General features: G+C 34.1%; 2 protein-coding genes across 2 annotated transcripts; both read left to right on the top strand.

Annotated features, from left to right (window-relative positions):
• Nucleotides 1-357: 357 nt before the first annotated feature.
• On the top strand, nucleotides 358-14,019 carry LOC109083191 (microtubule-associated protein futsch-like). The gene is made up of 5 exons (XM_042724850.1): nucleotides 358-856; nucleotides 3,322-3,598; nucleotides 8,114-8,211; nucleotides 8,298-8,355; nucleotides 8,724-14,019. The coding sequence occupies exons 1-5, from the start codon at nucleotides 618-620 to the stop codon at nucleotides 13,413-13,415; spliced, it is 5,364 nt and encodes a 1,787-aa protein (XP_042580784.1). The 5' UTR covers nucleotides 358-617; the 3' UTR covers nucleotides 13,416-14,019.
• Nucleotides 14,020-15,400: 1,381 nt separating this feature from the next.
• On the top strand, nucleotides 15,401-24,518 carry LOC109092774 (aspartoacylase-like). The gene is made up of 6 exons (XM_042724849.1): nucleotides 15,401-15,906; nucleotides 18,472-18,667; nucleotides 19,158-19,251; nucleotides 19,427-19,534; nucleotides 23,766-23,875; nucleotides 24,108-24,518. Exons 1-6 carry the CDS (start codon nucleotides 15,665-15,667, stop codon nucleotides 24,303-24,305), a joined length of 948 nt encoding a protein of 315 aa, XP_042580783.1. The 5' UTR covers nucleotides 15,401-15,664; the 3' UTR covers nucleotides 24,306-24,518.
• Nucleotides 24,519-25,828: the final 1,310 nt, after the last annotated feature.

Genomic DNA, 25,828 nt, shown 5'->3' with positions numbered 1-25,828 from the left:
CACAACAGGGAACATCAGTCAGGATTATGTACTACATGCAGTGAAGCAGAGACTATTGATCATGTACTTCTACATTGTGCAGTATATTCCCAAGAAAGAGAGGAGTTATTTAAGAAACATAGGAGTAATTAATTTCACTATATCAAATCTTTTAAGTTGTGCCTCAGGGCAGACAAGTATTAACTTTTTAGTTATCTGAAGATAACAGGATTAGAACGCAGAATATAAATTTCATATTAATACTACCGGTTGGTTTATTTATTTATGGAATTTTATATATGTAATTATTATTATTAGTTTCCCTTTCACACTCCAGTCCAGTTGGTGGCGGTAATACACCATAAGTTGGCTTGTCAACCGCCTTTAAATCGTACAAGAAGAAGAAGAAGATGGCGCTCGCTAAATGAAAACAGAACCGTGCAACACGTGGAAATGTTTAGCCTATAGACAACTTTTTCTGATTTGTTATTTAATTTTGACCATTGCTTTTGTGTTGGTGCTTAATCTGTTGCAGAAACAGCCGTCGAGGCTCCTCAAATCAGTGCTATTCGACAAATCGCGCAGGTCTCCCGTGTCAGGAATACATGATACTTCACAGATCAGTGGATTAAAGAAGTATGGCTCTCGGCAGCGAAGACAGCACGACCCCGCTCGCGTCGCCGAGCACGCGGAAGAATGTAACGTTACCGGCCGTGTCGCACGTTGGAGATCTGATCGACATTGATCCGCACTCGGAGCTCATCTTCGAAACCCCCCCTCCTGATGTTGTAGACTCTATCAATGAGTGTTTTGAGCAGTTCACCAGCACCGTGGAGAAAACAAGTGATGCTACACTCCACCAGCTTTCTTCGGACAGGTGAAACTAGACCTGCGGTTGTGTTGCTTCTATCAATCTTTAAATATTTTGCCTTATATACCTCAGTGAGAGGCTAAACATACACTGGAATCAATTTAACCTAAGTTCATGTTAATTGATTAATTTTCCTCAGCACTTATTTGTGAAATTACACTAACAGGGACATCTTAAAGTAAGAAATAAAATTGTTCTAAAAAAAAAAATAGTAATTTATTTGATATTTTACAAAAATAAATTATTTTAATGTATTATTAAATTATTAAATTATTAAATATTTTTAAAATATTCATAAGTAAAATTATATAGTGCAACATCTGGAAGTTGGTGCCAGCTGTGCGTGGCAGAATTGCTAAACAGACTCCTTTATTTGAGTGAAAACTTTAGTATTTTTACTGACTTTATTAGGATGAATTGAGTGATCTTTTAGGTTTATTCAGAAAGAATACAGTGTCTATAAATATGTATTTTAATTCTAGCCTAGGCCACTAAGTGATTTATTAACAGCTAATAGCCAAGTCTGTATATAACTGTAAGCCAAAGTGAAGATCTTAGATTTGGTGTGATGTACTCGTTCTGGTCATTATCCTGGCAGTAGCGTTCTGTGCAAGATTTCTGGGAGCGCCAGTGAGTCCCCTCACCTCACTGATGTTACACCCTGCTAGTGATAAAAGCATGAACAAGTTTCTTGAAGTCTTGACTGGATACAAAACGTATTTTCGCCAAGCTTTTAGACACCAGAATGTGTTCACTTCAGAACTACTGAAACTCCAGAGTCACACCAAATAACTGAGTCATGATTAGGGGTGTGCGATATTGACAAAAAATATAATCTCAATATTTTCTGGGATTTTATTAATAATGATAATTAGATGATATTTTGCTGAGTGTTTTATATTTTGCTGAGTGCTGGTATCTTAAGGACTGCCATGGACAGCTGACTCCTAAAGTTTTTGATATTCTTCATATTCTGTGTGGTGGTCAGTTCACACTGATACAAATTTGGCTTTTCCAATAAGTTTAAATTGATTTTTACATTTTATGGGCATTTTTACATTTATAAAGCCTTTTTTTTTTTTTTTTTTTTTTTTTCTAAAAGTGTCCATTATCTTGAGTCAAATTCTTACATTTAATCAGTAAATTATGAAATCAGTATCAACAAAATTCAACATTGCAATGCAGAGGAAACGCAGAAGCTGCGTCTAAAGTGGCAGTTAGATGTATTCACACACTGTTTAATGCAGGACATGAATGCAATTAACCTGCAATTACAAATGCATTAATAATGTTTTGATATTTTAAACAAAAACGTTGAATACTGTTATTTGAAATTGTTTAAATAATAAAAAGAAACTTTAAATGTGAAATGATAACCTCCAGTAGGTGGCAGCAAGTCACTGTTAATGAGTGATTCACTGCGATTGAACCGAATCATTTAAACGGTTGATTCATTCAGGAACGAAACGAGTCATTTTGGTCAGAGACTCAAAACAGTGCTGTGGCTATGTTTGGAATGTTTTTTTTTTGTTGTCAAAATACTGCATAAACAGGAAATATGGTGTCTAAAATGTAAGTCTCTTACTTAACGTCTTGTTTATTGAACTGTTGTAAAAAAAAAAAAATCTGTATGCTGTGTTTTGAATGTTTTTTACTAAATACTCGACAATGTCAAATCGCACATTGTTAAAACAACAATTATGATATTATTGCAGATGATATATATCGCACACCCCTGCTGTATTTAATACATTTTCAAGTTTCAAGCCTCCTCTGCTCCATTTCAAGTTTCAACAGCTGCTTATGAGCCCCATTTATAGCACAACTTCAAGCTAAGCTTCCAGTGTACACTACATTCTCTGGCCTCACCAGTTTTTATTTTTATATGATTAACAAAAGATGAATTAGAGATTTTGGTGTGGAGGTAAAGGTTAGGATTATGATGCAGTCAGATTATTATCCAAGTATACATTAGTTTGACAAATGCTTGATTGTTTCTCATGTGCTACAATACAAAGTCTTTTTTTGTTGTTTTAATAGAAACATTAAGATAATCTGGAATTATTGTAATATTTGGAATTTCAATGTTTTAGCTTTTGAGAGAAGCTCCTTAAGGTTATACCAATTTTCATAATCAGAGAAATAATTTAAAATAAACCTTGCAGGTGAGTTGACATTTTCTTAATTTGCTCATATGAGCGCAACAATTCTAATAAATGTAAAAAGAAATTTCTCAAACAAAATAATCCCGATTAATAACTGTGATTAGAATTAGATTGAACAAAATAATCAGTTATTAGTTTAATCTTTGTGTAGCCCTACCATAAAATCATCTAATAATGATTTGAGATGAAGTTTCAGTGAATCGATAAGTTTCCATAGACCACAAATATGATCTAATTTTGCTGAAGTCTTTCACTTGAACATGTTTTCTCATGCACTGCATCACATCTCTGCATTCCCCTGTACAGTGACTCTGGTGAAAGCCTGTTTATAACACAGTCTAGGACTAAAGCAGTCCGAACTGAAAGACGACTTCGATCATCTAGGAGACCAGAGTCCGTCTCTGAGGATTCTGAAGAGAATGAAGAGTCTGAAAATGAGAGGGGAAGTGGAGGTCAGCGTGCGGAGTGCCCAAAAAGAAGAAAAAGTTCCATCTATATTCCTCCTCGAAGAACTACCTTTCCATTTCTGTTGAAATCACTCAGACGACAACACCTGTCCTCAAAGAAGCACCAGATTCTAGAGGTGGGGTTTATTTATGTTTATGTGTTATTAATTTGTGTATACAGCTCATTTCATTTTATAATTATTTTATAAACATTAATTAAATATATATAAAAATGAAATGAATAGTACGTCTATTTCCACTAAAAATCTCACTGGATTATTACAATTAATGGCAAAATGAATGTTTGTAAATTCTTACTGACACATTACAGCAAAAGATAGAAATACCTGACTAAAAACTATGTTTTAGCTGGTGAAAATACTAGTGTTCTAATATATTTGGCCACCGCCTTACACAGATGCCTCATTAGAAATGAGGAATGGTCAAAGCCAGCACGTGTATAATTATGCAATTGCTCGTGTTCACATGTCTGAATATCTATATCTGTGATGGACCTCAGCAAATGATTTTGCTAAACTAATACAATAACATTAGGGTCATTCCATGTCAACTCAACCAGCTAATATTTTTTCTGAAGAAAGACAGACATGTATAGTGATGAAAGCCAAAATATTAAATGTTGTTGATGAATATTTACTGAGTAATCCACTATTTTGTAGAGGGGGGTCAAAATGTCAGTTTTCACCTGAGATTCAAAGCCAAATTACAGGGGGGTTAAAATGTCTTAGAAAGATGGCAGCATCAAAATGTAATTTTTACACAGAGATGGGTAGATCTGTTAGTCAAATCTGTTGACTTTAGCAGTCTTTGTTGCATTATGTGCCAATGGTGAACATTCAAAAATGGGCAAACAGCACTTTTCAAGTTTGCATGCCTATAACTCAAGAAGTTTTAAAGAAATCTTAATGCACTTTTAGATATTGGGTCTTAAACTTTCCTTTTGGTATCTTAATTTTTAAGGCCCTATATGATTCGGTTCCAGAGATATTGGAATTTCAATATGGCTCCAGGAGCAAAAAAAATGATACTTTTCTTTGAAAGAGGAATGTCTGAATAACAAAAAATGTTGAAACTAGAGGCGTATCTTATTTACTTCTGTCAAAACAACTGCATTTAACAGACAAGTGTCATAAATATTACAAATTTTGCAATATGATTTTAGATTCTAGTTCTTAATAAACTTTTCTTTTGGAAACTTAATTTTCAAGGCCCTACATTGTTCAGTCCCTGAGATATGGGGATCTCAGTGAGGCTCCATTTTAAGATTGTTGAATATTACATATTTTCAGTTGATTGAAAACCAAATGTTGGTCACTTTGTATACAGCGGATACTTATTGTATTTAAAGCAGAATGTCTGAAGAATAAGTTATTAAAACTAGGAATGCATCTTGTTTCCCTGTATCAAAACAATATGCACAGAACATACCTGTCAGAGTGCTTAAAATGCCCTGTAATGGTCAAGTTAGCTATGTTTTGTAAAAGACTAAGCGCCATTCATGTTGATTGTCTCATTCTCTCTCTGACACAGACACACTCCCCATACATTTATATATAAAAATACCACAGAAAGAAAGTCAATATCACATGAAGAGTGTCAGGTTTCACCTCTAAAAATCAGCATGATTACAAATGTGATGCTGATTTTATGCAATGGTTCAATAAACAAGAAGTTAATATTAAGAGACTTACTTTTTAAACACTATATTGCCTGTTTTTGCTCTATTTCGCCAACAAAAATCATTCTAAGCACAGCCACAGCACTGTTTTGAGTCTCTGAGCAACATGTTTCGATCCTAAATGAATCAACCGTTTAAATGATTTGGTTCAATCACAGTGAATCACTAACAGTGACTTGCTGCCGCCTACTGGCGGTTTTAATTTCACATTTAAAATATCTTAATTTTTAAAATAATAGTAAAATATCAGTATTCAATGTTTTATGTTTAAAATAACAAAATATTATTTAAGCATTTGTAACTGCAGGTTAAATGTGTTCATGTCCCTCTGAGTGGAATTAAATGGTGTGTAAATAGGCAATCATCTAAATGCCACTTTCTAAAGGCAGCTTCTGTGTTTCCTCTGCATTGCAAAGATGAAATTTGTTGATACTGATATCATTTGTTTGATAACAGCCCAAATGTCTTATTATTCTAATTCACTGATTAAATGTAAGGATTTGACTCAAAAGATTATGCATACTTTTAGAAAAAAATTGCTTTATAAAGGTAAAAATATATTTAAACTCATTGGAACAGATTCATTTCTATCACTGCCAAGAACTGACCACACAGAATATGAAGGATATTAAAAACAAGTTTTACACGCGCACACACACACCAGTACGTAGAGAGACATTTAAGTGGGTTTTTTATGTTATGTTATTGTTGGGTTTATTTTTATGTTGTAGAAAAATGTGTTTAGAAATTGTGTATGGACTCTTGTTCTTGTTCCATAATTTTTATTACTTTTATTTTGATTTATGCCTTGGCTTTAGGTTTGTACTATTTACCTTTTTTTAAAGTAATGTGAAATAGATTTTTATATTTCTTGATTTATGCCTTAGTTTTAGGTTGTAATGTTTACCTTCTTAAAGTAATGTGAAATAGATTTTTGTTTATTTATTTATTTATTTATATATTTGTATTTGCATTTTGAATGTAATTTGGCAATTAAATGCATTAAATGGGTTTAGGTTTCATGGTTATTAATGTATGATTATAATAATGTATCTTTTTTTGTATATTAAGTATTGCTCTTTAATAAAGAAAAATAGCTTTTTATCCAAATCCTCGATTAATCGGTAGAATTCATGATTACTAAAATAATCGATAGCTGCAGCCCTATTACACACTATAAATACACCAATTATATTTCTACTTCAGTAGTACTTCAGTGCAATTGCAAAAGTATACTAAACACCAGATATTTAAATGGATTTTTAGTGCATTGAAATAAAGTGTACTCTTGCATAAATTTACGGAGGACTTCAATATTAGTACACTTTTTATATAGTTATCCTAAGTTTAAATTGATTTTGTTTAAAATATATTAGTAATGTAATAGTTATAAGTACAGTTTCTCAACTGTGCTACTTAAGTACACTTAATATAAATACACTAATTGGCACTAACACAATTAGCACTAACTGATTTTAAGTGTAGTCAGATAAAGTACCAGACGTGTTTTATAATTGTATTGCTTAAAAGTGTGCTATGATAGATTTTTTTATATATGCTATCTACTAAGATATTATACTATCTATAATATACTATATACTAAGTTCTGTTTGGATTTTCATAAAAACTACAGTAGGAATGTATTACTTAAGTAAAACCCTATAGGTTACTGTGCTTAGGCTACTATAAATGCACTAATAGCACATGATTGGATTACTCATTCATATGTGTTTAGATGTGTACCAAAATTCACAATTTAACAGTAAGTATAATATTAGTATAAAGTACTTGAAGTATTGTATTTTAATGTGGAAAAGTTTTAAGTGCTACTAATGACAGTAAAAGTGTACTTGACTGTACTATTTAAAGACACCATAAAGTATATCATATAAAGGAAATGCTAACATAATTACAATACGTTTGAAATTATTTAATCTATAAAAATATGTGGGCAGTACATTATATATACATTTTATATATATTAATCTTATATTTTAAATAAGTGTATTTTCTATGTATGATGACTATATTTAAGTGTATAAAAGTTGGTTTCAGTTGTACTACAACACTTTTTTTGTTGTTGATTTTCACAGAGAAAGTATCTTTAATAGTACATTTTAGTTAATATGCATGGTGTTCCAAATTAGCACAGTTGAGCACACTTAGATGCTCTTAAAGAGATAGTTCACCCAAAATGAAAATTTGATGTTTATCTGCTTACCCCCAGGGCATCCAAGATATAGGTGACTTTGTTTCTTCAGTAGAACACAAATTATGATTTTTAACTCCAGCCGTTGCAGTCTATCAGCCGTATAATGTATGGCAATTTTAACAAAATCTATGAGAGTAAAAAAAACATGCACAGAAAAATCCAAATTAAACCCTGAAGCTGGTGACAATACACTGATGTGTAAAGACACAAAACGATCCGTGTGTAATGTGCGAGTCGAAAACGCTAGGTACGTTAACTTTCACTTAAGCTGGCGAACGATCTCGGCTCCAGCGCGGATAGTGAGGAGCTAACTGATCTCTGCTTCATTACAGTTTGCACATAGATTTTTCGTTGCGAACGCTGATTTGCCTTCAAAACACCTGGTAAAAGAGTTGCACGATAACATGCGTCATCACTACTACACAGCCTTTACGGCATTGGTTCTGGCTTTTCTTCACACAGCGCTCATTCCGGGACTGAACCCGGCAATGTTACTAGGACCCCAACCCGGGATAAGAAAGGTTATCCCATTTCTTCAGGAAATTAATTCTCTTTTTGGCGTTTTGGCAAAGTCTTTGTTTTTTACTGTGAGTGATGACACATTGACCGTTCCAAGGTGCCAGATGAGTGGACAGGTCTGGAGTGGTCAAATCTGTGGCATCTACAGTACATCTACATTCCTGTGCTATAACATGTTGTTAAATTATGCATGTGTGTTAAAAAATTATATTTGTTTTTTAGAACTCAGAAATGGGGGGGTTCTTAAAATGCATAAGGAACATCGAGGAGGGTTGTGTGAACACAGGAAGAGCAATCAGTCCATCTATGCTGGAGTCTGAGTAAGTTCTAATCACAAACAAACAAAACAAATATAATTTTAAACCAAATATAATAGCTTTTCATGATGAATGAACTTCAATTTCAGACTAAGTGATAACTCTGAGGGGGATGAGCACAACAGTGATCATGAAGTCACAAAAGTGGTATGTAAATACTTTGGACTTACATAGTACAAAATATGCTTTAGTTTTATATTTATTTATTTGTTGTTTTTGTTTTTGTTTTTTTTCTCTAAGAAATTTAGTCACTGTAATATCTACATGAATTCATGTTGAAGAAATTGTATTAAGTAGTCAGTGTAAAATGTTAATTTTTGACAGTACAATACTAATGTATTTTAGGGGCAGGAAAAGTTTTTTTTTTTGTTTTTTTTTTTTTTTTTTTGAAAGAAATTAATAATTATATAATACTAAGTAATGTTTCTTGATCAGCAAATTAGCATATTAGTATTATTTATGAAGGATCATATCATGCTCACCTAATCTATTGATTTTTATTTAATTTTTTTCAGGACAAAACCATTTTTGTTCCAAGTTACTTTAAAGAAAACAAACACAAATGGCTTCCACAATCCTTCTTGGAGATTAGGATCCAGGGTTCTGTTTCAGATGACAATGAAGAACAGCTATTCAACACCAAAGCAAAAGAGAAGAAAAGAAAAACTAAATCTACCAAGAAAAACAAGGCTAGTGCTTCTGTTAAAAAACAATCTAACAGCAAACTCGAAGCTCCCAAAAGCAAAGCTACAGTCAGGACCTCATCAGAATCGTCTGGTGACTCTCTCTTTATGGAGCAGGAAAAACAACATGAGGCGCATGAGGTTTTAGCTTCATGTTCAGATGCTGAACACTCAGATTCTGCCCATTGCAGACATCGACTTACTAAGCAGACTGTCCAGTGTGCTGAGAACTTGGATGGAGATCATTTAGTGGTAATTGAAGAGACACAGAGAAACTCAATAGAGGCAGTTACAGAAGCAATAGTTCACATGGAGCATGATGATAATGCAAGTTCTCCATCTCAAGCTGATGACATCATTGGACTGGAAAACACTGTGTCAAACTTGCAGTCAGAAACAACAACAGAACATGTGGAAAAAAATAATCCACCTGTCTTTTCAGACAGCTTGTTTACCAGTAAAGAGAAAAAGAAGAAAAAGCACAAATTAAAAGAACAAGAGGAAGCCGAGTCTGGTGCAGATACTCATAGTGCAGACAATGTTCATTCAGTTGAGATGGAGCAGTTCAGTGAATCACAAACAACTGAGATGCAACCCAAAAGAACAAAAAAGAAGAGAAAAGACAAAGAGAGGACAAAGATGGCACACATAGAGGACAATAGTGGTACAGACATCCTGTCAAATGAAACTTGTGAAGCTCCTGACACCGAACAACCTGAGCATATACAGACATCAGAGGAAATCACAGGATTAAAATCAGTGAGGAAGAAAAAGAAGAAGAATGGCAGAGAAGAATCTCAGTATGAATCAGTTGATGCTGCTCTGGATGTGAATTCAGTGTCTCAGTTTAATAATGTCACTGATAGATCAACTACTCAAGAGACTGTTGAAGAAAGACCAAGTGATGTTTTTGAACATACAGAAACTGAATTAATTGATGCTGAACACTCAGATTCTGTCCAGTGTGCTGAGAACTCTCATTTAGATCATTTATCTGTAATTGAAGACGGACAGAGAAACTCTGTGGAGGCAGTTACAGAACCAGCAGTGGATCATGAGGATGACCTGACGTCAGACAATAACCTGCTCAACAAAAGCAATTCTTTGTTGCCACCCCAAGGGGGAGACATTTCTATACAGAATGATATTCAACAGACTGACAGTGACTTTGGCTCAGAGGATTTATTCACGCCATTGAACAGTCATAAAGCGGCATCTGTTACAGCGAACATGGAGGAGAGCGATCAAGACAGTGATGTGACTCAAATAGAGACAGAAGGACAGTCTGTGTCCATATTTGGACCAGGAACACCAAGATGGTGTGATGGTGGCCACCATGCACATGAAGACAATGACAGCGATGAAACTCAAATAGAGACTGAGGGAACATCTATGTCCGTGTTTGGGCCAGGAACACCAAACAAGCAGTTTACAACTCAAGACTTGAACAGTACCAAACACCCAGAATCCCAAAAGACTGACCAGATTCCTGTTGGCCTAAATGCTGAACTGCTCTCAAGGAAAGAGGAAAAGTGTAACAATAAAAATAGGAAAATGGTGTCGAGATCTCATAAGGATTCTGATGTAACAAAGGAGACCATAGATGTGCAACCAGCATCTAAACATTTACCACTAGCTGATGAACCATTAAAAGAAGTTTACTCAATTTCATCTGAGCGCCTCAATCGAAGGGCGATAGAGGAGATGGAAACAGATCCTCAGGAAACTCCTTTGTTTCAAAATGGTGGACTGAGCTTTATTAAAAAAAAAGGAAAGAGAAAGGAAAAATTGGGTGAGATTAATTTCATACAGTGTGTTTCAAATGTAGATGTGAGCTCTGAATCTCCAGTTGGAGTTAAAACAACACCCAGAGAGAAGGAGAAATTGCATGAAGTGGAAAACAGAGTAACGACAAATGAAGAGCAAAGGGAAGCATCAGTTTTGCATTTGGAGGAGATACCAGAGATCTTGGAGGAAAGTGTTTTATCTAGGGTGGCAGATGATAGTGTTATCACAAAAGTTAAGAGGAAAAAGAAGAAAAAGTACAAATTAAAAGAACATGAGGATGTTGAGCCAAGTGTAGAAAATCAGTCGGTTGAGACGGTTCAGTTCAGTGAGTCCCAAACTGCTGAAGTGACATCCAAAATAACTAAAAAGAAGAAGAGAAAATATGTAGAGGAGAATAGTGCTACAGACTTCCCATCAAATGAAACTTTGGACTCTGATAGACCAGCAGAGTTGAGAGGAAATTATCAATCCAGTGAAGTTCAAGCGACACATCTACCTGAGCATATACAGACATGTCCAACACCTAATTTAACTACATTAAAATCAGTAAAGAAGAAGAAAAAGAAGAAGAAAAGAGATGAGACTGAAGAGCCAGAATATGAATCTGTTGATCTGGATGTGAACTCTATGTCTCAGTTTGATCATGTTGATGGAGTAGTTGGACAACAGGTCATTGAAGAAAGGCCAAGCGATGACAACACAGCTAAACATTTAGAAGGTACTACAGCACATATCTTAAAGGTTGCCAAACACAAAAAGAAAAGTCAGAATGCAAGTTCTTGGTCTCAAAGTGATGACATTATTGGACTGGAAAAACTAGCATCAGGCTCGCAGTCAGAAAGCACAGAAGAGCTCTTGGAAAAGAAAATGAAGAAAAGGCAGAAATTAAAGGAGCAAAAGAACGCAGAACTTGCTTCAGATATTGGAGACAATGTGCTGTTGTTTCAACAAAGTGAGTCTCCAACTACGGATTTGCTATCCAAAAAAACAAAAAAGAAGAGAGCCAACAAAGACAGGGAAAGAACAACAGATAGCTCATCAAATGAAATTTTGGACCACATGGATGATAGACCTTCAGAAATGAGAGGAAATAATGTGATTCAGTCCATTGAGGCCACCGAGACCAATCAGTTTGAGCATTTACAGACATCAGAGGAAATTACAAGATGCTCTTCACCCAATATAACCAAATTAAGCTTAGGGAAGAAAAAGAAGAAAAAAATGGATAGAAGTGAGAAACAACAGTGTGAATCTGTTGATGTCAATCTGGATGTGTCTCAGCTTGATGTCGTCTCTGGGCTGATAGCAGAAAAGATGACTGAAAGAAGGCCGAGCGATGGCAGTGCAGTGGAACATTCGGAAGGTAATGCAGCACATGTGTTAAAGGTGGCCAAACGCAAAAAGAAAAGTCAGAATGCAAGTTCTCCATCTCAAGCTGATGATATCATTGGACTGGAAAACTCAACAGAACATGTGGAAAAAACTAATTCACCTGTCCTTTCAGACAGCTTGTTTACCAGTAAAGAGAAAAAGAAGAAAAAGCACAAATTAAAAGAGCAAGAGGAAGCCGAGTCTGGTGCAGATACTCATAGTGCAGACAATGTTCATTCAGTTGAGATGGAGCAGTTCAGTGAGTCACAAACAACTGAGATGCAACCCAAAAGAACAAAAAAGAAGAGAAAAGACAAAGAGAGGACAAAGACGGCACACCTAGAGGACAATAGTAATACAGACATCCTGTCAAATGAAACTTGTGAAGCTCCTGAGACCGAACAACCTGAGCATATACAGACATCAGAGGAAATCACAGGATTAAAATCAGTGAGAAAGAAGAAGAAGAAGAAGAATGACAGAGAAGAATCTCAGTATGAATCTGTTGATTCTGCTCTGGATGTGAATTCAGTGTCTCAGTTTAATAATGTCACTGATAGATCAACTACTCAAGAGACTTTTGAAGAAAGACCAAGTGATGTTGTTGAACATACAGAAACTGAATTAAATGACACTAAACACAAAAAGAAGAGGAAACGATCAAGTCTGTCTGTTAATAACAGTTCTGAGTTCAGCTCTTCTGATGCACAAATGCAGGAAACTGTCGCACCTGAGAGGAAGAGGAAGAAAACAAGAAACTCTGATCACATCACAAATGTAGGTGGTGAACTGACTTTGGAAAGTTCTGATCGTACAGTGCCGTTTGAAAAGTCTCAGAGCCCGATGTTGAAATCACCTGAAGTAATTACAAAGAAATCCAAGAGAAAGAAAAACAAGGAAATGAATGAAAGCATAAATTACATGCTGGATGATAGTGCTGAACTAGAAACTGAACAAGAGACTGACTCAATCATACAACACAACAATGCAGACAGACAGGCCAACATTATGATCTCACTGGGAGATTCTGCAGATATTAGAAAGAAAAAAAAGAAGAGGAAGAAAGATACTGAAAATAATATCACGGAAATCTCCATGTCTCAGAACGCTGACTCCGCTGCAGCAGTCAATGGAGATGAGACAACCAAAAGACCTGAAAAACACAGACAAAGGTGTCATGACAGAGCAGGTTGTGTTCAAACTGAGTGTAATGCAAATAACTTTCTTGATTCACACAGAAAACAGGATACATATGAAGAGAATCACCTAAAGGAGGGATCTGGGGCAGGAGAATCATCTGTGTTGCACAAAAGAAAGAAAAAGAGGAAAAGAAGGGAGGAAAGTTTATCTGTACTCGATAGCTAAAACTCTTCAGTGCACAATAGAAAAGTGTGTGCAGAAGTTGACAATGGTATATTTGTTACACAGAATAATAAGGAGAGGAGGAAAATGATAAAGAGTAATTAGTTTTAAAGCTCAGTTAAACCATTTCAAAAGAAAAATAATCTTAACCTCTCAGGCATTTAAGATGAGCTATATGCATAAAGTGTTTTCTGTTTATGATAAATGGCCAAGAAAAATGTAAAAGCAAAGAGAGGTTTGCAGATTAATATAAACAAAATGTCTAAATCTGTGATTAAAACATTGTTTAATTTATTTTTCAAGAATTGTTTTGTGAGACACAAACCCACAAACACATGTACATTATTATTGTTACTTGTTTTGTAGATTAAATTTTTAAATAATCAAAACATTTTCATTCGGTTTATTAAATCATTGTACTGCCAAATTATATAATGTCTTCTAGAGCACTGTATCATTTTTATTATCAGAATCAGAGTATTTTATACAGAAGCAATGTGTTTGGTCAATATAATATTGACCTATTTTATACATTTGCATTATGGACACTTTGTTACTCTGCTTCAGAGAAATAAAATATAACGGGTTTCCCCGTGTGATAAACATCTTTACTGTTCTGATTTTTTTTTTTCTTTCTCTTTATCAAGAGCTAAATCTTAACATTTTGTTTGAGTGATTTTATATTATATATGGGGATAGTTTCATGTCTTTGAATTCATTTGCTGGATGTTGACAGTTATTACTATCTTTCTGTCTGTCTGTCTATCTGTCAGTCGTCTCTTTAAAATGAAAATCACTGGGCACCAGAACAGTTTGGTTAGTAACATTCATCAGAATTACTTGTTAAACCAAAGAAAGTATAGTCAAGTTATACAGGTTCGGGACAACCACTAACATACGATGACATGCACCAGTCACTTTGTGCAGCATTGGTCTGCTCACTACCTCATTCACCATGGAACTGACGTCATTCTACCTCATCAGTCAGTTTAAATTAAAATAACTGCTCTTGAGCCCTTTTGTCACTTTTAATCAGACTGAATAAGCTTTTTTTTGCACTAAAATTTTTTTTATCTGCACTGTTTGGTCACTGGTTTGCACTCTATCTGCCATGTGCCTTGCGCTGCTTTTATTTAACATTATTTTAATTTTTTTATGTCTTTTTTACATTCCCTTATTGTATAGTTATATCTTATATTTTATATTGATCTAGATTTTTAGGCTCTAGTGTTAGTGTTATCTGTATGCACCGGGGGTCTGAGAGTAACGCAATTTCGATTCTCTGTATGTACTGTACATATGGAAGAATTGACAATAAAGCAGACTTGACTTGACTTGACAACATCAGACGAAGTATACAATGACAATTATAATTTTGGGGTAGCTATTACTTTCTTCCTTATATTAACATTTAATAAAAACAGCACATCCATTCTTCGAATTTGAAATAATCCAGGTCAATGCATTAGTGGTGGGAACTGTTCAGTGATTTTTTCCCCCCTGCAAGTTATGTCATTATGCTAGTCAATGATAAATCAATCAGTAATCATTCACTAAAGCAATTCATTCAGAAAGTTCTTGCATAGCTCATGACATGCAAAGGTTGAAGGTCTGTTTTTGTATTGTATTGTTTTACTTGTTTTTTTTTTTCTGTTTTAAGTTTGTTGAACTGGTGTGTAAAAGCTAGATCACACTCACGAATTTCATCATTATTACTTGCTGCTTACAACAGCGTTACTTGTGTGATTTCACAGTCTTTCTTTAAGTCTTTTTTATTATCGAAATTTCTATAGAAATAGTACTAATATTTAAAATCCCATCAACTTCGATTTTGCAACAGGGTAAATCTATAATAATAAATACTAATCTCTGTATTCAATTCAATATATAGATTTTTTGAAGGGGGGGGGGGGGGGGGGGGTTGACCGACGCACTATGTTTAGTTTGCATAGGTGCAGAGGCCACCTGCTCGCGTTTATGATTTATTTTCCGCGTATAATCTCCTGTAACATTATGACCACGACTAACATGTAATTGCTCGATAAGCCACAGCGCGATTGTGAAACCCGACCCATGCGCGGTAAACGTAGGCTACATGACACACACAGACGCGGTTATGCCCTGAGTTTATCCTTCAAAAAACCATTATATAACAACAGTCACCTCGCACCGGCGACTGGAGGTAACAGCAGTTGTGTGGAAACTTTGCGTTATCGTCTTTAGTAAACCGCGCGCGTCCGTACGCTGTCGCTATGAGTTCGCGAACTAATATTTCTTGTTTACAAGAAGCCGCACGAGTGGCTATTTTTGGAGGCACACATGGAAATGAGATGTCTGGCATAACGCTGGTAAATATGTGGATACAGAATTCAGCCGAGATAGAGAGAAACGGACTGCTGATCAAGCCGTTCATAAGCAACCCTAGAGCAGTGGAGAAATGTAGCAGGTATATCGACACGGATCTGAACAGAGCCTTTACGCCTGAGAACCTCAGGTAAATAACACCTTGCAAAATGCGCTGTTTTCTGTACAAGTCCGCCTCGTTTGTTTATGCCTTGAACTTTAAATTGGAAACGCTTTCTTAAAGGAGAGCGCTGATGCAAATGTATCGCTCTTGTTTGTTAGAGGTGTTTATTGTTGTCATGCATAAGTCACATCGACGGTTTTGGCCGATGTGTGCCAGTCTTATGTTTTGCGTCTCGCGCCTTGTTTGAACGCTGCGGTCTGTTATCGCGTTGGGCTCAGTAGCTGGTTTAGAACGAAGGAACGCATCCTTTGTAGACAGTAGACAAAAAACAGTCCCGTTTCATGACACAACATCACTGAATCGAGCGATAGTATATCAGTGGAGCGAGCTCATGTCAGGACTTGTTGAGAGACGTGAGTGAAGCGTGATTTGGGTCATGACAAGATCCTGCTATATTGCATTCTAGACAACACGTAACAACTGTTGATTTCCAGGATAACGGTTTTTGAGGATATTTAACTAATTATATACGTGTTTGTATGTATTCTATTACTATTCTATTCTAATTATGCGCTCCAAAGTAAAATTCCTGTCTTTATATTTGTTGTTTCATTGGTTAAATTGACCAGAAAGCCAATAACAAGCGGTTTAATTGTGATGGGGCACATTGTCACAAAAGGCCTACGTGTTCAATAAATCTTTCATTGAGTAACATCAGCTGAGCTGTTGATTAACCAATTATGTGTAGACTTCTGCATACCCAAGAATTAAAGAATAAATAATTAAAGAATAAAAAAAAAGTAATAATGTGTGCTATACTGACAGTAAAATGTCACTTTTATAAAACTGACATTCTACAGAAAGTATTCTAGATTAAAACAGAAATTGGAAACCAATATATGAAACAAGTCCAAGAGAAAATGCATACACTTAACTCTTATTATTATTTTTTTTAGTAAAGTAATTAAGTTGAAAAACATTCATGTTTATAGGATAAATGAGCAGTACAATGTACCAATGTCACATTAAATACAGGGATTTTGATGCTTTGTCTCTTTTTTCCTATATAAATTGTTTTGCTCAATTACATTTACATAAAATCTTTTGAAAAACTTTTCCATTTATTGAGAATAGATCATTTGAATACAAAATGAGGGTTGCAAATTAAATCTGGCATGTTTTGGTGGAAATGTAAATACAGTTCACCTCACTCAATGCCAGGTGACATGTCATATATTATACTACGAGGGGTTACAAAACATACACAATACATCACAGATGTTCACAGCTGATTGTTTTTAAGGATTCTTTATTATTATTATTATTATTATTATTATTATTATTATTATTATTTTTATTTTTTTGGACCAGCTGGAAAGCCTAATGAAATTCTCAGAGCTTTATTTTTCAGTTCCCCCTTGCTTTCTGTGCATGGTTGTATGCATCTCTTTGCTTTCTTATTCCTGCTGGTGACAAAATGTGTAATTTTGTCAATTTTGTAAAATAGTAATATTTCTGGAACATTTTTTCCAAGCAGTTTAGAGCAAGTTTCTAGTTTAAAATCTAAACTAGAAATTTGCTTTTTTTAAAAAAAAAAAAAAAAAGAAAGAAAATAATTGTTATTATTTGTTTAATAGCTGATCTTTTTGTCATCCACTGCTCTGTTAAAAGAGTTAATGATACTGCTGCCCCTAACTGCTATTCAAGGGATTTTTAAAACCAGTCCCTGCATGCTATTTTTTTAGGTTTTGTGTATGTTTGAACTTCTAGGTGTCTTATATTTTACTGGTGAATGTTTATTTAAGTCACTAATTGTGGAATTAAAACTACTTCAACATGCTTCAAAACGTATTTTCTGTTTGTGTTTTGTATTCAATATTAATTGTTTTATTAATTGACCATTTTGTGACGTCTTTGTTGTTTACAGACCTGCCAACCTGTACACATTTTCTGTAGCGGCTATGCATTTTGACCTCAAAGTACACTGGTACGATTTGTCACTCTAAACTACGCACAAATCTAGTGACGCCCCTGTCCACGCGCAATATTCAAAACAAGCAACAGAAAAAGATGAAGAGGTAAACCAATCATAGCGGGGGTTTTTTTTTTTTTTTTTGCATTTAAATAATTTTTGCCTTTTATTTCTCTCTTAGTAAATCAAAATAGCCTGTGCTTTTTATTATTTTCATTTTTAGTTTAGTTACTTTAACTTCTGCTTTATTTATTTATTTATTTATTTATCTTGTTTTTAGATTGCGATGTTACAGTGTAATGTGATTTTAATCCTTTTTGTACATAATATATGCCTAAATGCTTACATTCATTTTATTTGTTTAATCCAAATACAAAATACCGAGATAGGCTACTGTATACCGCAAATCAGCCAAAAAATACAGAGATATGAATTTTTGCTCATATCTTCCAGCCCTATACAGAAGTGTACTGGAGTTTTAATTAAATTGTGCTGGAGTTTATTTATTTTTTTATCACACTGATGGTACTCAAAAAAAAAAAAAAAAATTCCAAGGTTGGCAGGTCTGTGTTTATGAATGTTGTATTGTTAATATTTATAAGTATTTTTTCCAAACATAGTGCTCCAGATGTTGAAGGTCTGCCATATGAAGTCCAGAGGGCCAAAGAAATAAATCGGATGTTCGGACCCAAAGGAAGCGCAGATGCATATGATGTCATCTTTGACCTTCACAACACCACCTCAAACATGGGCTCCACCCTCATCCTGGAAAGCTCAACAGACCTCTTCAACCTTCAGATGGTGCATTATATAAAAGTAAGAAGCTAGCTCCCATTTTAGCATACAATGTTATTAAAATAATTTTTAACCCTCTGCACCTACACTACTGTTCAAAACTTTAGACTTTTTTTCTTTTTTAAACACTTTTATTCGGCAAGGACACATTAAACTAGTCAAACGTGACAATAAAAACATTTAAGATTTATTTTAAATATTTTTTTATTCATCAAACAATGTTGAAAAATCAACATTGACCGTAATAAGAAATGTTTCTTGAGCACCAAATCAGCATATTATAATGCTTTCTGAAGGATCATGTGACACTCGAAGACTAAAGTAATGACTCAATGAAAATGGAAAACAGTTATTTTAAATTGCAATGATACATCACAATATTACTGTTTTTACTGTATTGTTCATCAAATTACTGCAGCCTTGGTGTGCATAAAAAAGATTTTGCTTTACGTCTTAAAATAAGTCAAAAAAAGCCATCTTTACACAGACACCTGTGCTCTTCCCCCTACAGAAAGCTATGGCTCCCCACACCTGTTCAGTACTGTTAAACGAACACCCACAGCTGAAGTATTCAACCACACGCTCTGTGGCCAAACACCCTGTTGGTGAGTACCAAAGTCCTTGGATACTCAGCAGGTCAAACCTAATGTTAAATCAAGTTTAATATTACCCCTGAAAGTCAGCAAGCTGCAAAGAAGTGGAATAACCAGGAATAATATGAAAAGTTTAGCGATTGCTGTGATGAGAATAGTGACAAATATAGATGTGTTTGTGTTGCAGGTCTTGAGGTGGGCCCTCAGCCACAGGGTGTTTTGAGGAGCAATGTATTTGAATCCATGAGGACGATACTGAAGCATGCGCTGGACTTCATCGAGCTCTTCAACAGTGGTGAGGTTAAGCAGAGATTAGCACGCTTACTGCATTGAACCTGGAATGTGTTTCAATAAAGGTATTTTAAAGTCAACTGAGGTGGCCACAGTAGGATTAGTTTCTATATTTCTTTTACAATAAGATTATTTTCTAATATAAACCAAACGTAATCATGCGTGATAGTGTTGATAGTGACAGTATAGAACCATAATGTTGTGTTTTTCAGATTTCAATGTGAAATAACGCTATTTTATTGATGATGTATTGTTTATAGATGCTTCACATTTACGTAACTTTCTCTCTGATGTGGCCATCTGTTTCTCTGCCAGGATGGTGTGTGACATTTCAAGACAAACGGTTGTACTATATATAAACACACTTAGACACACACCCACTGCCCAAAAGTTTGAGTTCTGTAAGAAAATGCTTTTGAAAGAAGTCTCTTATGCTCTCTGAGGCTGCATTTATTTGATAAACAATACAGTAAAATAATGAAAGCCTTTGTACCTCGAAAAAAGTAAAAACAGAATTCTGACTTTATTCTTGCAACTTTGAGTTTACATCTCCCAGGTCTTTTTTTCTGCTGGGGAGTAAAAAATAAATGTAAGTCCTAGTTGTTATCCCACAATTCAGACTTTTCTTCTTAAAATTACGAGTTTATACAATTTTTATGTTACTATTCTGAGTTGCGTCGGGGAAAAAAAGAAAATTGTGAAATAAGCAAGTACCTATTTTATTCTGTAGAGGAAACAGTCTTCCATGAAAACCAGCACTATTTTGAATATTACCATTTAAATAATTATTTAATATTTTGTAATTGTATATATTAAAATGTTAGTTTTGAAATAGGTTTCTTATGCTCACAGAGGCTGCATTTATTTGATCAAAAATATAATAAAACAATAATATTGTGAATATTACAATTTTAAAAAAGTAATTTATTCCTGTGATGTTAAAGCTGAATTTTCAGCAGTCTTCGGTGTCAGATTCCTATATTTCCTATACAATAGGATTATTTTCTATTATAAACCAACAGTAAATGTGCAGTGACAGTGTGGATCCATAATGTTTTTCAGATATCACACAATTCACATTTTGAGTAGTTTTCAATAATGCATTTGAATAATGTGTTGCTCACATCATTTATAGATGCTTCATGTTTACATAACTGACTTTCCCCTGTGGTCATGCGTTTCTAAGCCAGGCTAGAGAGTGACATTTCAAGACAAACGGTTATGCTCTCAGGTCATTGAGTCAGCAAGCACTTATTTAAATATGAACTGTCCGACCTCGGCATTTCAGCCGGTTTGAAGCATAGACTTCTTCTTAAGCGTTTATCTTCCTGTTTTTTTTCCCTTCAACTGTGGAAACATTTAACCCTTGTGCGGTCTTTGGTCATTTCTGACCGGAGAATTTTACATTTAGAATTTTTAAAAATCGTAGCTTCACCACAATGGTACGAAACTTGGTGACTTCTATGGCACTTGGTATGTGAAAACAAAAAAAATTTGAAGGCATGATTCGAAAAAGCTAAGTGGCCGTAAAAAAATAGTCACACTCATGGTCTTCGGTCAAAAATGACTGACCATAGGAAATGAATGGGAAATTAGAAAAATACAAGAACATTTTTATGTGAACAATATACAAATCCCCCACAATGCAGAAAAAAAATGAAGGGGTGAAACTTTAAAACATCTAGAGTGTAAAATCAACACACCAACTCACACACGCGCGGACACACATACACACCTATGAACTGGTGTGACTAACACTGCAGCTATGTAAAATAAAATCAATAATTCGACTACAATGCAGTAAAAAAAGTGGACAGCAAGGAAGGGGTTACACTCTAAAACATCAAGAGTGTAAAATGGATACATCCACTCATACACACTTACTTACACACACTCACAGACACACACATACAGAATTATACATCAAATGAATTGGTATGGCTATAACTATATAGCCAAAATGAGTCAGAAGACTGAAAAAAGAGGTTAAAATCAGATCAGACCCAGAAGGATTAATATCCACAACCTAACAATAGTAAACAATTATATATAAAAACAACTGGGGAATTCACAAACCTCTCTATAGAGTCCTATACACTGTATAGTATACAGGAATCTAGTGGTTACACCATGAAATTACAGGTTTCTTTTTTTTTTTTTTGCTCTCATTAGGAGGTGCTATTCCGCCTTCAAAAATTGGATTGTAAAGGCCTAGTCTCTATTTTAATCTGAAATATGCAGTAATTGAAAAAAAATGGTAAAAAATTAGAAAAAAAAAACTATTTGTGCTATTTTCAATGGGAAAATTTGATCATAATTATTGCATAAATATTAATTAGTACCATGAAATTCTCTCAAAATACAAAGGAAACAATATACAGTTTTAGATTGATTTTACTGGAGAAAAAAAAAGTTACATTTCAGCTGTCCTCAAATGAGGAGCGCACAAGGGTTAAACAAGGTAGTCACGTGTACTTTCAGCCTGACATGGATACACATTTCTCCATGCTTCACACCTAGCAGGGACATGTTGAGCTGGGCAAGCGTTTTGCTGTTTTGTGAATACTTGTTTGCTATTTGGTTAGTTTCCATGTCATTAGTAGCTTGCTGGGTTTTGTAGTGTCATGCTGTGTAGAGGGGCTGCATTGTTGTGAGAGCTCAGACATGCTTTCCGTTTGCCAGCGTGGAACCATGTTTGGACCACATCAACATAAGCAAAACAAGAGATCTGACATAATGGAAACTACTAATTAGAGGATTTGTTATGAACGCAAGCTAACAGCAAAGTGATCCAACTGTTTTAAGAAGACATTTAATATTACTCATATTACACTTCAAGGGATTTGGAACATAAACCTTGAGCGTTTTTTTTTTAATGCATATGTTCATCTTTTCATTACTTGTGTAAATGGCTTGTCTCATATGCCCACAAAAGCTGCATTTATTTGATCAAAAATACAGTCAAAACAGTACATTTGTAAACATTGCTATTTCAAATATTTCTATTTTAATATTAACATGTCAATCCTGTGATGGCAAAGGTGAATTCTCAACAGCCACTAACACGATCCTTTAGAAATCATTCTAATATAATGATTTTTTATTATGATCTATGTTGTGCAGCTTAATATTTTAAATTGTGACCCATTTTTTTTCCAGAAATTATAAATGTCTGTCACTTTTGATTAATTTACATGTCCATGCTGAGTAAAAGTGTTAAAAAAAAAACATACTGACCCCAAACTTTTGAACAGCATATTATAAAGTAATATAATTAATTGCTTGTATCAAAAGCAAAAAAAAAATGAGTAATACTCAGAATTTCTAGACAAATGAACAGAGAGAAGCAGGCAAATAGCTCTGCTTATTTACAAAATTTTTTTGGTTTTATAACATTTTTAGGGCAGCTTGATCCCACTCCCTGCTAAAGCAACAAAAGCTGAAAAAATACAGCATGACCTAAGCATAATAAACATGTTTCTAGATTTAACTGTGTAATGCATCTCTATATAAGCCACTGATTAATACTTAAAAGAATTAGTTGCCTAAAAAAAAAAAGAAAATGTGCTGAATATGTACTCATCCTCAGGCCATCCAAGATGTAGTCAAAGTCTGCTTTATTGTCAATGTACTGCACATGCATACAGAGAATTGAAACTGTGTTACTCTCAGATCCTTGGTGCATATGCAGATAACACTAACAGTAGAACATAAGAATACAGATAAATACAGATTAAATATATATAAAATACAACTATTCAAATATACAAATAAGGACTTGTAAAAAAAAAAAAAAAATAGATAAAGTAGCACAAGGCACATGGCAGATAGAGTGCAAACCAGTTAAATAAGCAAACAGTGCAGATGTTATGATTGATAGATTGATGATCAGTAGATGAGTTTGTGGATCCAGTGCAGTGGATCTGCAGAGAATGGGTGCCGTCATAATGAGCGTCTAAACAGCTGATTATAACATCACAATAACCCACAAGGAATCCTGTCACTTCTGGCCAAAATGATCTATTAATGAGCAAGTGATATAATGCTAAATTTCTCCAAATCTGTTCCGATGAAGAAACAAACACATCTACATATTGAATGACCTGAGGGTGCATAAATTTAAGGAAATTTAAATTTCTGGTTAAACTATTCCTTTAACAGACAAGGTCAAATCTTTCTTTTTCCTATTTCTTTCCTTTTTTTTCTCTACCAACTTTTTTTTTTTACTGCCATAGGTGTAACGTTTCCTCCTTGTACAGTGGATGTTTTCAGAGTCCAGGAGAGAATGGACTACCCCAGAGACACCAATGGCAACATCACAGCTATGGTGCATCCTCATCTACAGGTATTCTAGATGGACCATAGAGTTAATGCATAGAGAAGTGTGTTTCTTTTGAAAGGAAAGCATAAACCCTCGAAAGTCAAATAAGAGCGTTGCTCTTTATGACAGGGATGCAGGGAGCGGGAAACACATGTAAGAAAATGTGTCCTATGACTCAGATGTTTGACTCCCAGGCTTCACTTATTTTCCACAGTAATGGTCCTGTTCCATTCCCTCTCTTTCTCTTTCTGTGTAGGACTGTGACTGGGAGCCTTTGAACCGGGGTGACCCAATGTTCCTTACGTTCGATGGGAGAACAGTCCTTTATGAAGGTGCCAACACAGTGTACCCCACGTTTATTAATGAGGCTGCATATTATGAAAAACAGCAGGCCTTCATGACCACTGGTAGAGAAATACTAGCTGCTAACGCTATCAGAAAAGCATGCAAGTAATGCTTTCTCTTAACAGTCATTGTGACACTCACATGTTTGTCATGTACTGTACTTTATCTAAATGTCAACTTCAACATTTGTCTTGAATATAATGGGAGTTTTATGACCATTATTAAAAAATAATAAATAAATAAATAAATAAATAAATAAATAACTACCACACTACCAGTCAAAAGTTTTGGATCGGTAAGACTTATGTTTTTTAAAGAAGTCTCTTATGCTCATCAAGGTTGCATTTTTTTAATCAAAAATACAGAAAAAAAAACAGTAATCTTGCAAAATGTTATTTCAATATAAAATAATGGTTTCTATATTAATATACTTTAAAATATAATTTATTTCTGTGCTGCAAAGGTGAATTTCCATCAGCCATTACTCCAGTATAAAGTGTCACATGATCCTTAAGAAATCATTCTAATATGCTCATTTATTATTAGAATTATCAATGCTGCCATCAGTTGTGCTGCCAAATATTTTTTGCTGAATAAAAGTTTTAATTTCTTTCAAAAAGAAAGAATAAACATTTACTTACCCCAAACTTTTGAACTGTAGTGTATATTGTGAGAAAAGATTTCTATTTTAAATAAATCCACTTCTTTTTAACTTTTTATTCATCACAGAATCTTGATGTTATTTTTAACAGTTTATTCACCTGTATTAAGCAACACAACAGTTTCAATACTGATAATAAATCAGTATATTAGAACGATTTCTGAAGGAACATGTGACACTGAAGACTGGAATATTGATGCTGAAAATTCAGATTTGCATCACAGGAATAAATTAGATTGTAATGTATATTAAAATAGAAAACACTATCTTACATCATAATAATATTTATTGTATTTTTGATCAAGTAAATGTAGCCTTGATGAGCATAAGAAACTCCTGTTAAAAACATAAAAAAAATTCTGATCCCAAACTTTTGACTGGTAGTGTGCATATATATATATATATATATATATATATATATATATATATATATATATATATATATATATATATATATATATATATACATATATATATATATATATATATATATACATATATATATACATATATACATAATATTTCTGAAGGAAATATTTTCATAAGATTAAAAATAAGGATTTGACATCACAGGAACAATTTACTATATATAATCACTACATTATAAATGAATTTAAAAATAATTTAAAAGTATATTACAATAGAAAAGTGTTATTGTGTGTGTATACTTTAAAATGTAAAAAAGCTAATTTTAGTTTTTTATTAGTAATCTAAATTTAAGATTGAAATTAATATTGCTTTTTAAATTTTCTAACAGTTTGAGTAATTCAAATAAATTGTTTTTGTACTGAGAATGTTGATTGAAATCCACGGTATGTAACGAAGAATTTATATTCCTAGATTTTTTAAATACTATATAGGTCTACCTCTAGTGTATGTCTGTCTGCACAGTTCAGATCCTGATGAAATGCACAAGCTCTTCACTGCCCGCTAGTCTCTGATTCAACACACTGTTGACTCAAATATTGACC

This window comes from Cyprinus carpio, chromosome B5, assembly GCF_018340385.1.
Source record: "Cyprinus carpio isolate SPL01 chromosome B5, ASM1834038v1, whole genome shotgun sequence".
Classification (NCBI taxonomy): Eukaryota; Metazoa; Chordata; class Actinopteri; order Cypriniformes; family Cyprinidae; genus Cyprinus; species Cyprinus carpio.
The sequence above is the reverse complement of the archived record's forward strand: the minus strand, read 5'-3'. Positions and strand labels throughout refer to the sequence as shown.

Coding starts and splice junctions, on each gene's coding strand:
- LOC109083191 (XM_042724850.1), top strand. CDS start 618: ATGGCTCTCGGCAGCGAAGACAGCACGACCCCGCTCGCGTCGCCGAGC. Junction 857..3,321: donor CACCAGCTTTCTTCGGACAG/GTGAAACTAGAC, acceptor TCCCCTGTACAG/TGACTCTGGTGAAAGCCTGT. Junction 3,599..8,113: donor AGAAGCACCAGATTCTAGAG/GTGGGGTTTATT, acceptor TTTGTTTTTTAG/AACTCAGAAATGGGGGGGTT.
- LOC109092774 (XM_042724849.1), top strand. CDS start 15,665: ATGAGTTCGCGAACTAATATTTCTTGTTTACAAGAAGCCGCACGAGTG. Junction 15,907..18,471: donor TTTACGCCTGAGAACCTCAG/GTAAATAACACC, acceptor TTCCAAACATAG/TGCTCCAGATGTTGAAGGTC. Junction 19,252..19,426: donor TGTGGCCAAACACCCTGTTG/GTGAGTACCAAA, acceptor TTTGTGTTGCAG/GTCTTGAGGTGGGCCCTCAG.